This window comes from Choloepus didactylus, chromosome 17 (assembly GCF_015220235.1).
Source record: "Choloepus didactylus isolate mChoDid1 chromosome 17, mChoDid1.pri, whole genome shotgun sequence".
Lineage (NCBI taxonomy): Eukaryota > Metazoa > Chordata > Mammalia > Pilosa > Megalonychidae > Choloepus > Choloepus didactylus.
In genome coordinates, this window is record NC_051323.1 from 77,184,251 (window position 1) to 77,197,773 (window position 13,523).

The 13,523-nt window shown below is 43.0% G+C and overlaps 1 protein-coding gene across 4 annotated transcripts in view; it reads right to left on the minus strand.

The window, feature by feature from the left end:
* The window catches only part of ANAPC1 (anaphase promoting complex subunit 1), a 105,548-nt gene that overhangs the window by 55,890 nt on the left and 36,135 nt on the right, over positions 1 to 13,523 (minus strand). For all 4 annotated transcript variants that reach the window (XR_005212458.1, XM_037807643.1, XM_037807644.1 and 1 more), the window contains exons 18-22: positions 10,193 to 10,267; positions 7,815 to 8,083; positions 6,607 to 6,698; positions 5,672 to 5,820; positions 350 to 428 (exon numbers count right to left, since the gene is read on the minus strand). Coding sequence is in view for 3 of the 4 variants with exons in the window: in XM_037807643.1 (XP_037663571.1) it covers positions 350 to 428; positions 5,672 to 5,820; positions 6,607 to 6,698; positions 7,815 to 8,083; positions 10,193 to 10,267 (664 nt within the window). In the remaining variant the exon portion in view is untranslated. The remainder of the gene's footprint in view (positions 1 to 349; positions 429 to 5,671; positions 5,821 to 6,606; positions 6,699 to 7,814; positions 8,084 to 10,192; positions 10,268 to 13,523) is intronic.

The following is a 13,523-nucleotide window of genomic DNA, read 5'->3' on the forward strand; positions in this document are numbered from 1 at the left end:
AGTCATTGTGGTAAACAAAAACATGTAGAAAGGGTTTAGAATCAAGAATCCACTAAGGAAAAAAAAAGAATTCACTAAGAAATATCTCTTCATAAAGTAAGTATTCTGGCAGGTTGGAAAGAATTAATTCTCCTGAGGCCTTTCTAACCACATTGAAAATATAAGATTTCTTAGATGTTAAGTAATTCCGGTCTCTGAAAACGCACTGTGGACTACAGACAAAACCAGTGCCAGACTGAGGCAAGACACGGCCTCTGAAGCAAACACTGATGAAATTTTTGTTATTTCACCTCTGATAGTAACATCTGTAAAAACTGGTTTTGGGGGGCCTCACCTTCCACCAACTTACCTACAGTTATTCTGGATAAATACCGTGGGGCTTCATCAGAAACAGAGCTCTCGTCCCCAAGGATGTAGAGCGCAATACTCTGCAGGAGAGAAACGCTGTTCAGGGGGCAGGGCCACTGTGCTGTCACCTCCGCACAGGAACCCTCACCTGTGTCAGGTGGACGGTTCTCTGAGGGCGTGGGGGTACCATCTTGGGATCTGTTATCATTGACTATAACCAGCACGTAAGTAAGGTGGTACAAGTTATGTTCTTTGGGACGTGAAGTGTCACGGATGGGGGCTGTCACCTCAGAATCACAGGAAGAAGGTGAGTATTGATGGCCCTGGCAGCTGCAGGCCTTCCCGTTACCCGGGCCCAGTCTACTTCTCTTGCGCCAACTGCCCTCATGCCCCCTTCTGCAGGGACCAAGCACGTTCTCCTAGCCCACTTACAAAGGCACAGGGGCTCTCTTCTCCCACACAGCACTGTACTTTTTAACAGCAGGCAAATGTACTCCTACAAGGCTTTTTCTTTTCTTTTTTTTTTTTTTTTAAACAAACATCCCACTTTCCCTGCTCTCCCCACCCTGGGACTTCTAATCTGCTTTCTATCTCTGCAAGTTTGCTATTAATACTCATCTCTTTTAAGTGATATCACACGTTTCATCTTTATGAGTCTTGCTTGCATTTCACAGAGCATGTTTTCAAGATTCCTCCATGTTACAGCCCATCTCAGAACTTCATTCTTTTCTATGGCTGACTAGTATTCCCTCGTGTGTATGGACCACATTTTGTTTATCCATTCATTTGCTAATGGACACTTGCGTTGTTTCTACCTTTTAGCTATTGTGACTAATGCTGCTGTAAACACTGGTGTACAAGTATCCATTTGCAACACTGTTTTCACTTTCTCTGGGTGAACACCTAGAAATGGGATTGCTGGATCATGTGGTAATTCTATATTTAACTTTTTGAGGAACTGCCACATTGCTTTCCACAGCAGCTGCACCATTTTACATTCCTACCAACAATGCGATAAGAGTTCCAATTTTTGTGCATCCTCTCTAACTTTCAATGTTTTTTAATAACAGTGGGTGTGGAATAGCATTGTGCTGTGGTTTTCATTTGCATTTCCCTAAGGACTAATGATGTTGAGCATCTTTTCATGTGTTTATTGGCCATTTGTATATCTTCTTTGGAGAAATGTCTACATTTTAATGGGGCTGTTTGTCTTTTTCTTGTCACATTGTAAAAGTTCTTTATATATTTTCGATATTAAACCCTTATCCAACATACAGCTAGAAACTATTTTCTCCCATTCTGCAGGTTCTCTTTTCACTTTTTTGTTAATTTCCTTTGACACGCAAGTTTTTAATTTTGATGAAATCAAATTTGCCTACTGTTTTACACATGAGTTTTAGTGATATTTTTAAGAATCCTCTGCCAAATCCCTGGTCATGAAGGCTTGCCCCTACATTATTCTCTAAGAGTTTTATAATTTTAGCACTGACATCTAGGTCGTTGATCATCTAGATTTTTGTGTATGGTGGAAGGTAGGGATTTGACTCCATTCTTCTACATGTGGATATCCAATTTTCCCTACACCATTTATCAAAGATACTATTCTTTCCCCACTGCATGTGCCTACCACCCTTATCAAAAATCAGTTGGCCACACTAAAGTTGCTTATAATTGTGCCTAAGAGTCTCCCCGAGCGCCTCTTCGTTGCTCAGATGTGGCCTCCTCTCTCTAGCTAAGCCACCTCAGCAGGTGAACTCACTGCCCTTCCCCCTAGGTGGGACCTGACTCCCAGGGGTGTAAATCTCCCTGGCAATGCAGGATATGACTCCCGGGGATGAACCTGGACCTGGCATCGTGGGATTGAGAACATCTTCTTGACCAAAAGGGGGAAGCGAAATAAAACAAAATAAAGTTTCACTGGCTGAGAGATTCCAAATGGAGTCGAGCGGTCACTCTGGTGGGCATTCTTATGCACTACATAGATATCCCTTTTTAGGTTTTAGTGAATTGGAATAGTTAGAAGTAAATACCTGAAACTAACAAACTCCAACCCAGTATCATTGACTCTTGACTATGTAGCTTACAAGGGGTGACGGTGTGAGGGTGAAAACCTTGTGGAGCACACTCCCTTTACCCAGTGTACAGATGGATGAGTAGAAAAATGGGGACAGGGACTAAATGAAGATTGGAGTGGGATGGGGGGATGATTTGGGTATTCTTTTTTACTTTTGTTTCCTATTCTTATTTTTATTCTTTCTGGCATAAAGAAAACATTCAAAATTGGATTGGGGTGATGAATGTACAACTTTATGATGGTACTGTGAACAGTTGATTGTATACCATGGATGACTGTAGGGTATGTGAATATATCTCAATAAAACTGAATTTAAAAAAAAGTTGGCCACAGATGTGTGAGTCTATTTCTTGACTGTCAATTCTGTTCCATTGTTCCGTCTAGCTTTATGACACCACCGCACTGTTTAGACTTCTGTCACTTTGTAATACAATTTGAAATCAGGAAGTGTGAGTCTTCCAACTCTGTTCTTTTTCAAGACTGTTTTGCTATTTGGGGTTCCTTGCAGTTCCCTATGAATTTGAGGATTGTTTATTCCATTGGTGCAAAAAAAGGCTACTGGAATTTTGACAGGGATTGCATTGTATTTGTACATTTCTTTGGGTAACATTGACATATTAACAATATTAACTCTTTCAATCCATGAACTTGGGCTGTCTTGCCATTTATTTAAGCCTTCATTCATCTTCAGACTTCTGTGAGCTGTGACACAGTCATGGACCACTAACACAACCGTGATACAGAATACTTTCAGCACACCAAAAAGTCTCCCTTGTGCCCCTTTGTAGTCAATCCTCCCCCACACACACTACGAGCTACAAGTGACTAGTCGGTTTTCTTTCCCTATAGTTTTCCCTATTCTACAATGTCACAGAAATGGAATCATATGGTATGTGGTCTTTTGTCTTAACTTCTTCAACTTAGCCCAATGCCTCTGAGATTCATCCATATGACAATATGTATCAGCAGTTTGTTCCTTTAGACTGCTGAGTAGTACCCCATAGTGTACATATACCAAAAGCTTATCTAATCACAAACTGACGGACATTTGGGTTGCTTCCTGTCTGGGGTGACTATAAGTAAAGCACAGGTCTTTGTGTGGGCTTATTTCCATTTCTCTTGGGTAAACACCTAGGAATGGGAATGCTTGCTCTTAGACTTAGTATATTGGAACCTTACAATAAATTGTCAGTTTTCCAAAGTGGCTATGACATTTTTGCCACCCCACTAGCAATGTACAAGAGTTTCAGTGGCTCCACATCTTTACTAGCACTTATTTTTTTCTTAGTCATTCTAATAATCTACCAGATACTATCTAGTAGTATCTTGTTGAAGTTTTACTTTTTAAAATATTATGTTCACTTACAATAAACAGAAAAAAATACAAACTAATTTATACAACTAAAGGCCACTGTCCTGGGTTAAATGGTGCCCCCCAAAAGGCTTGTGCATCTGAAATCTCACAATGCGACCTTATTTGCAACAAAGGCCTTTGAAGATGAATTAAAAGAAGGACCTCGAGATGACATCATCATGGATTCAATGGCAGCTTTCCTTATAAGAGACAGAAAAAGGTGAAGACACACACAGAGACACAGATAAGGAGGCCATGTGCAGACGAAGGCAGAGATTCGAGTTAAGCTGCCACAAGCCAAGGAACACCCAGGACTTCCAGGCAGCCACCAGAAGCCACGAGAGACACACGGAGCAGATTCTCTTTCCCAGGGCCTCCAGAAGGAGCCAATCCTGGTAACAGCTTGATGTCAGTCTTCAAGCCTCCAGAGATATGAGAGAATAAATTACTACTGTTTTAAGCCACCAAATACAAGGTACTTTGCTACAGCACCCCAGGAAAATGAATACAGTCATTCTGAAAAGTAAAGTAATTATTTAAAATAGAAGGTGTCTACTCACACACAAAAAATGTTTCTACTGCAAAGTCAAACCATCCACATTACCAAACACATAATGCAAAAATGTTAATTTTCTCAAATTCATTTGAGAAGTGGACACATGATTGTTCGTGTAGAAAATCCAATGCAATATACAAAAAAACTACTAGAAACAATGATTTCAGCAAGGTTGCAGGATACAAGATCAATATAAAAACATCCGTTGTATTTCAATAAACATTCAGAAAACACAAAACCATTTACAATAGCATCAAAAATATGAAGTACCAAAGAGCAAATCTGACAAAAGACATGAAATACTGAATCCTGTACCCTGACCTAACTAAGCCTCACACCATATAAAAAAAAGATCTAAATGTAAAACATAAAATTGTAAAACTTCTAGAAGAAAGCACAGAAGAAAATCTTTATGACCTTGAGCTGGACAAGTAATTCTTAGACACAACACCAAAAGCATAACCTTTAAAAGAAAAAACTGATAAATTAGATTTCATCAAAATTAAACACTTGCTCTGAAAAGAAACATTAAGACATAAAAGACAAGGTATAGACTGGGAAAAAATATTTACAAACCATATATCTGACAACAGACTCATACCTAGAACTCTCAAGACTCAACAGTAATAAAATAATCTAACTAGAAAACAGGCAAAGGACATAAAGAGACATTTCACCAAGCAGGATATACAGGTAACATGCACATGAAAAGATGTTCAACATCACTGGCCATTAAGGAAATGCAAATTGAGACCACAATGAGATGTTATTACATATCTACTAGAGAGAATAAAATACAAAACAAAAAAAGACACTGGCTATGATGCAGAGAAACTGGATCTCTCGTATACTGCTGGTGGACATGCAAAATGGCAGCCCCTCTGGAAAACAGCTTGGCAGTTTCCTAAGAAACTGAAGATCCTTCCTATGCAACACATCAATTCCTCTTCTGGGTCATCTATATTAGAGACATGGAAAATACCCACAACAAAGCCCGCCGTGAATGCCCAGAGCAGCTGTGCTCCTAACCATGAGGAGTGGGTGCACCCGCAGGTCCTCTGACAGAGTGAAGGGTGAGCCCCCAGGGTGCACTCACACAACAGAACACGACTCAGTAATTTAAAACGCACTGAACTCCTGATCCACACAACTTGGCGTGAATCTCAAGTGCATGAGGGAACTTGGGGGTGATGGGACTGCTCTGTGTCCTAACTGCAGTGGTGGTTATAGGACTCTGTCCATGGGCTGAAGGTCACAGAACTGTCAACACACACCAACTAGTCAACTTTACTCTCTGGTGATCAGCAGCCACTAGGCAGGCAGCCTTCGGAATACATACCAAGACCACGAGTCTGCTTCTCTCGCAGACCCCAGGGAGGTACGGGTAGGGCGGCACTCCTTCACCCCTCAGACAGCAACTCACCCACTGACAAATACTGGGTGGCTCAGACGTGAAAAACGATGGATGATGCATGAATCCTGTTTGACCTTTATAGGTTGATGCATTCATAAAGATACAAAAATATATTAGTCAGTAATAAAAGGGAAAATGGTCCACAGTACTGAACCGCCATTTCAAAACAATCAATAACATTTTCTCCATATTCTTCAAAATCAGTCATACTTTTTGACACAGTATATAACTGACAGTATTATCATAGGCAGAATTTAAATGACTACCATTTTATCCCAAATTAGATGGAAACTGAGAAAATTCTTGTGTCCAAGGCACATGAAGAATTTAACCAGTTTGGCTGGTGTGGTCCTAAAAATGAGAGCAAGAGCTGGCACAGGACTCAGCCGTGTTCTACCCACTGACCCCTCCCTTGGGTCCAGGAGCTGAGCATCCAGGACGAGCTGCAGGGAAGGAAGTTTTCTGCACCTGCAATGCCCAATGTGCTAACCACTAGCACACGTGCCTACTGAATACTTGAGATGTGGCCAGCCCGTTTTAATTCTAATTCATTTAAATTTAAATAGCCACATGGCTAGGGCCACTATATCAGATGACACAGGCCTAGGGCTAAGACGCCTTGGCTCCTAAGCCCCACAAATCAGAGGCTGGGGGTGGGCAGAGCTCTCCCCAAGCACTGACACACTGATACGGTTAGAGCAAGTCAGATCACAAACTACAAACCAAGGTATACCTGGTGCAAAGACACGGTCCCTGACTTAGAGGCTAATGGTGAGAAACACATCCCATGCTATTCACTGAGAAAGATACAAGCAAATGTCACCCCACTGTGCAGGAAAGTACTAAGGCTGGATGCTCACCCTGATCAACTGTGCACACTTGCCCAGTAGCTCTCACAACTGTTGGGAAGTCTCTATAGTAATGATCTACATAAGGCTCCAATCTCAAGTCCCTAAAAAATAAGAGCATATAAAAAAGAAATGTCAAGGAAAGTATTATTGCCCTGTCCTCCCAAAGAGTCAGAAGGATTCATCAGTTAAACTTTTCAATTTAGAAAATTACTCAGAAAGTAATCAAATTCTTCTTTCTTCAAAGAAAGAAGGTAATCAAATTTAGCATCTCTTTTTTCTACTTACGGACTTAAAGTGCCCAACAATGCTGACAAATGCAACCCACACTCCTTTTGTAGAATGAATTTCATGGTGGTAAAACTAGAGTAAAAAAATCGATTTCTCCTCTATCATTTATTAGCGGTGTGATCTTTGGCAACCTCAGTATTTTCTTCAAGAAAATGGGGAAACACCAGTTAACTCACTCTGAAGTTTTAAAGATCAAATAAGAGAAAATATGTGGAAAATACCTTATAAAATGTAAAACATTATACAAATGTGTTACTTATTTCAGAGTCATGACTAGGGCTTGGAAATTAATTGATTACAAAAGGATTTTCACAATAGTGATCATTTGTTACAAGAGAAACTGACCATCAGTTAAAACTGCCTGTCTTACAAAAGCAGTTCAGTTTCTTGGAAAAGATCACAGAAGTTAGGAAATGGGCTGTAATTTCAACTCACATAAATTCAACTTTCTCTATCGAGGGTCACAAAGTCTCCAATACCAACCCAAGCATGACCTTTACAATTCAGTGCCAAACACCACGAGGTGCCCAAAAGGCCGACAGAGCACATCAGAAGGCTCCCCTGTGCATGCCTGAGAGGCAGGGAGGGCTGCGTTTGGCAGCAGCTCGTGGCTCAGCAACAGGAGTCACACCGGCAGCCAACCCACAGGGGTCTGCATCGGTGAGTCCTTGCCGACCCCCTGGGCAAGTTGCCCCGAATAGACTGCACACGACAACTGACATGCGACAATCTGAATTAGGTCTTACATAAAACAGCAGGTGTCATTCTAGAACCTCCACCACGTAGCCAGTCACCCCCTCGCTTAACACAGTTCCATGACTTCCCAATAACCTTAGGACAAGAAATTTATTTACAAGGTTCCTGTGTGACATTCACGGGTGAGACGGATTCATCCAAGGCCTACTGGGAGTACAATCGACAATACTTGCCTTGCCAACTGAACAAGAAGATCAACAAGTGAGCGAATTCCTTCTCCCATTAGAGTATTCAACTTCAGCTCCTCATAGACAAGGTGAAGAACAAAGAAAACTGCAGGTGTGTGAGTGAAGAGAAGAGTAGAAGAATCCAGACTCAGGTTCTGTGCACAGCCTTCATCTCTCAGCTGGGAGACTTCCAAAGGGTCCAGACACAGAGAGCGCGTCAAAAGATGGGACTCGAAATGCTGGTGGTAGTCTGAATTCAGCAAGTATTCCCAGTCCTGAGAAGAGTAAAAAGAATATATCAAGATTGAAAAACAAATCCAAATTCACTTACAACCGAAGTTCAGTTTCACCATAAACTGACCTCAGAATATGAAGAAGGCCCCCGTGGTGAAAGTGTGGAACCAACTACAAAATAGCCAAGCAACTTCCAGGTGCCAGAGATAAACACTGCAACAAGCTGCCTTTAAAAATCATTTGAAAAAAATCCAGTAGCGCTCCCTTAGGGAAGAGACTTTGAGGAAGAATTCTACTATCCATGTAGGGTTTGTGAGAGAAACCCCACGACCACCTCACACTGTGTCTTATGAAGCCACGGTCAGTGAAGGGGATGTGGAAAATGCTCTGTGCGTATAAAACGCTGGGGGCAATGACACAATCTAATGAGCACCTGAAGTTTATATTGAGACCGACTGTACCACATCTTGCAAGGGTTGTGTCTGTTGTGGTTTCTACTTGTGATTTATTGTATCGTGTTCAGAGAACACGATCTGTGTGCTATTTCCAGATTTTGAAATGTACTGATGTTTTTGTGAGGCATAACAATGTGCCATTCTAACTTAAAAACTCTTGGACCAGATACAGAAAGAACTAACCATAAAAGAAAAACTGATACATTGAACAACCAAAATATAAAACTTCTACTTATCAAAAGGCACTGTTACAGGCACACACTGGGAGTGTACCAGTGTGTGCCTGTGTGCACATCTGTCCAGGCAGACCCAACGGGCTGCGTGAGTGCGCATCGGTCCACGCGGACCCAACAGGCTGCGTGAGTGCACATCTGTCCAGGTGGACCCAACGGGCTGCCTGTGTGCACATCTGTCCAGGCAGACCCAACGGGCTGCGTGAGTGCGCATCGGTCCACGCGGACCCAACAGGCTGCGTGAGTGCACATCTGTCCAGGTGGACCCAACGGGCTGCCTGTGTGCACATCTGTCCAGGCGGACCCAACAGGCTGCGTGAGTGCACATTGGTCCACACAGACCCAACGGGCTGCCTGCGTGCACATCCATCCAGGCGGACCCAACGGGCTGCATGAGTGAGTATCTGTCCATGCAGACTGATCTATATACCTGAATCCAAGCATTTCATGTTATGTAAATTATATCTTAATTTTGTAAAAATCTGGATCCCTTAAGAATATTCCCATGGAACCTGATAAGTCTGAGAATATAAATAAGAGAAACCACAAATAAAAAGGTAACTGCTGTCACTTCAGTAATCAAATAATAAAACATCTATAAAACCAAACTGAAATCACGCAGTGACACTTGTCTGTACGCTCTTCAACCAGAGGGCTGGAAATACGTTTAGAGTAATTTCAGATGATCACTGAAAATACAAGTCCGTGAATGACGTAACAGACTCCATCCTTCAAAATGACGGTAGGATCTTCTTGACCCAAAGAGGGAAGTGAAAGGAAATGAAATAAGCTTCAGTGGCAGAGAGATTCTAAAAGGAGCCGAGAGGTTGCTCTGGTGGGCACTCTTACGCACAATATAGACAACCCTTTTTAGGTTCTAATGAATTGAGGTAGCTGGCGGTAGATACCTGAAACTATCAAACTACAACCCAGAACCCATGAATCTTGAAGACAATGTATAAAAATGTAGCTTATGAGGGGTGACAATGGGACTGGGAAAGCCGTATGGACCACATTCCCCTTTGTCTAGTTTATGGATGGACGAGTAGAAAAAATGGGGAAAGGAAACAAACAAACAAAGGCACCCAGTGTTCTTTTTTACTTTAATTGCTCTTTTTTACTTTAATTATTATTCTTGTTATTTTTGTGTGTTTGTAATGAAGGTGTCAGGGATTGATTTTGGTGATGAATGCACAACCATGTAATGGTACTGTGAACAATCGAATGTATGATTTGTTTTGTATGACTGCGTGGTATGTGAATACATCTCAATAAAATGAATTAAAAAAAAATCAGTTGACCATAAAAAAAAAAAAAAAAAAAAAGTGACTGCAGGACCAAAATGAAGAAAGAAAAGGAGGTTAGAAACATGAAGACAAATCAACAGTAATGCCACAGGAGTGGGAACCTAATACAAGTATCCACAAACTAATTCACATCAACAAGAAATAATTATGCTTACGTCATCAGATCCAGTCTCAGAAGGCCTTGCCTTTTTGGGCGCAATGACAGGGGAAAGTGATCCCTCGAAGTCAAACTGGAAAATAACCCCAAAAAGAGAAGACAAAATCAGAAAAATGCATCTCTGTTAACTGATCAACTTAAAGGATTCAGAAATCAATTCCACCAATCACAGAAACTGAAAAAAAAGCCTTCAAAACTCATTTTTTCACCTGGAATGTCATGGCCACCGTGAAAATGAAAGGAAACAGCACAAGTCAAGGGTCACGCACCATGTCCGGGCTCACAGGTGCTGCGCCAGTGGTTTCCTTCCCACTCCCACTTCTGCTGTGGCAGAGATGACCAGGAGCCTTGAGGCAGGTCCGAAATACACCAAGTCTCCAAGAAGAGAGCCCCCGGGGGCCACTCCGCTAGAGCCCATCCTCAGCCCGCAACCGAGCGATCCTGTGGCAGAGACCGCAGTGACTCTCCAAAGTCTTCCTTCTCCCCTTCTCCTGGACCCCGGACAGATCTCGGTGTGGCCTGGGACGGTGGGGCCGTCCGCAACAGCCCCAGGCAAGCCCCTCCAGGCCCCTCTGCCCCTCAACCTGATTGAACGGAGCCACCCCAAGGTCACTTTGGAAGCCTTGTGGTAGAGACGGCAGAGCCTCCAGCACCTGGGTCCCTGCTAACTGCGTGACCCGCTTATCCGTTCGGTGCTACCATGTGAGCCAGATGCGTGTCCCCCTGCCTGTGAGTCATCATATCTTTTGGGGCCTTTCTGCTCAACAGTTAGCCCAGCCTAACCAACACAACCACATAAAAGCCAATGCTGCCAGTTCAGTCCACGGGGCTGCCCTCTGGCAGAACCTCTGAGGCCCCTGCACTCTCACACGAGCGCTGCACGACAACCGACCAACTCTACAGACAGCAGCGGTGTTTTCCTATGGGATGAAGAGTCACATATTCATCAATTTATCTTACTCATCCAAAAGTTCACTTCTGTATAAAAACCAAATGTGGATAGGTGGCAATAAAGTAATTTTTAAAAATGAATATTGAGGGGGCAAGATGGCGGACTGGTGAGCTGTATGTTTTAGTTACTCCTCCAGGAAAGTAGGTAGAAAGCCAGGAACTGCATGGACTGGACACCACAGAGCAATCTGACTTTGGGCATACTTCATACAACACTCATGAAAACGTGGAACTGCTGAGATCAGCGAAATCTGTAAGTTTTTGCGGCCAGGGGACCCGCACCCCTCCCTGCCAGGCTCAGTCCTGTGGGAGGAGGGGCTGTCAGCTCCAGGAAGGAGAAGGGAGAACTGCAGTGGCAGCCCTTATCAGAAACTCATTCTACTGATCCAAACTCCAACCACAGATAGACTGAGACCAGACACCAGAGAATCCGAGAGCAGCCAGCCCAGCAGAGAGGAGACAGGCATAGAAAAAAAAAACAACATGAAAAACTCCAAAATAAAAGCGGAGGATTTTTGGAGTTCTGGTGAACATAGAAAGGGGAAGGGCAGAGCTCAGGCCCTGAGGCTCATATGCAAATCCCAAAGAAAAGCTGATCTCTCTGCCCTGTGGACCTTTCCTTAATGGCTCTAATTGCTTTGTCTCTTAGCATTTCAATAACCCATTAGATCTCTGAGGAGGGCCCTTTTTTTTAATCCTTTTTTCTTTTTCTAAAACAATTACTCTAAGAAGCCCAATACAGAAAGCTTCAAAGACTTACAATTTGGGCAGGTCAAGTAAAGAGCAGAACTAAGAGAGCTCTGAGACAAAAGGCAATAATCCAGTGGCTGAGAAAATTCACTAAACACCACAACTTCCCAAGAAAAGGGGGGTGTCCGCTCACAGCCATCATCCTGGTGGACAGGAAACACTCCTGCCCATCGCCAGGCCCATAGCCCAGAGCTGCCCCAGACAACCCAGTGTGACGGAAGTGCTTCAAATAACAGGCACACACCACAAAACTGGGCGTGGACATTAGCCTTCCCTGCAACCTCAGCTGATTGTCCCAGAGCTGGGAAGGTGGAGCAGTGTCAATTAACAAAGCCCCATTCAGCCATCATTTCAGCAGACTGGGAGCCTCCCTACACAGCCCAGCAGCACAGAACCGCCCTGGGGGGACGGAACTCACCTGTGACATAGCACAGTCATCCCTCAACAGAGGACCCGGGGTGCACAGCCTGGAAGAGGGGCCCACTTGCAAGTCTCAGGAGCCATACGCCAATACCAAGGACTTGTGGGTCAGTGGCAGAGACAAACTGTGGCAGGACTGAACTGAAGGATTAGACTATTGCAGCAGCTTTAAAACTCTAGGATCACCAGGGAGATTTGATTGTTAGGGCCACCCCCCCTCCCTGACTGCCCAGAAACACGCCCCATATACAGGGCAGCCAACACCAACTACACACGCAAGCTTGGTACACCAATTGGACCCCACAAGACTCACTCCCCCACTCACCAAAAAGGCTAAGCAGGGGAGAACTGGCTTGTGGAGAACAGGTGGCTCGTGGACGCCACCTGCTGGTTAGTTAGAGAAAGTGTACTCCACGAAGCTGTAGATCTGATAAATTAGAGATAAGGACTTCAATTGGTCTACAAATCCTAAAAGAACCCTATCAAGTTCAGCAAATGCCAAGAGGCCAAAAACAACAGAAAATTATAAAGCATATGAAAAAACCAGACGATATGGATAACCCAAGCCCAAGCACCCAAATCAAAAGATCAGAAGAGACACAGCACCTAGAGCAGCTACTCAAAGAACTAAAGATGAACAATGAGACCATAGTACGGGATACAAAGGAGATCAAGAAGACCCTAGAAGAGCATAAAGAAGACATTGCAAGACTAAATAAAAAAATGGATGATCTTATGGAAATTAAAGAAACTGCTGACCAAATGAAAAAGATTCTGGACACTCATAGTACAAGACTAGAGGAAGTTGAACAACGAATCAGTGACCTGGAAGATGACAGAATGGAAAATGAAAGCATAAAAGAAAGAATGGGGAAAAAAATTGAAAAAATCGAAATGGACCTCAGGGATATGATAGATAATATGAAACGTCCGAATATAAGACTCATTGGTCTCCCAGAAGGGGAAGAAAAGGGTAAAGGTCTAGGAAGAGTATTCAAAGAAATTGTTGGGGAAAACTTCCCAAATCTTCTAAACAACATAAATACACAAATCATAAATGCTCAGCGAACTCCAAATAGAATAAATCCAAATAAACCCACTCCGAGACATATACTGATCACACTGTCAAACACAGAAGAGAAGGAGCAAGTTCTGAAAACAGCAAGAGAAAAGCAATTCACCACATACAAAGGAAACAGCATAAGACT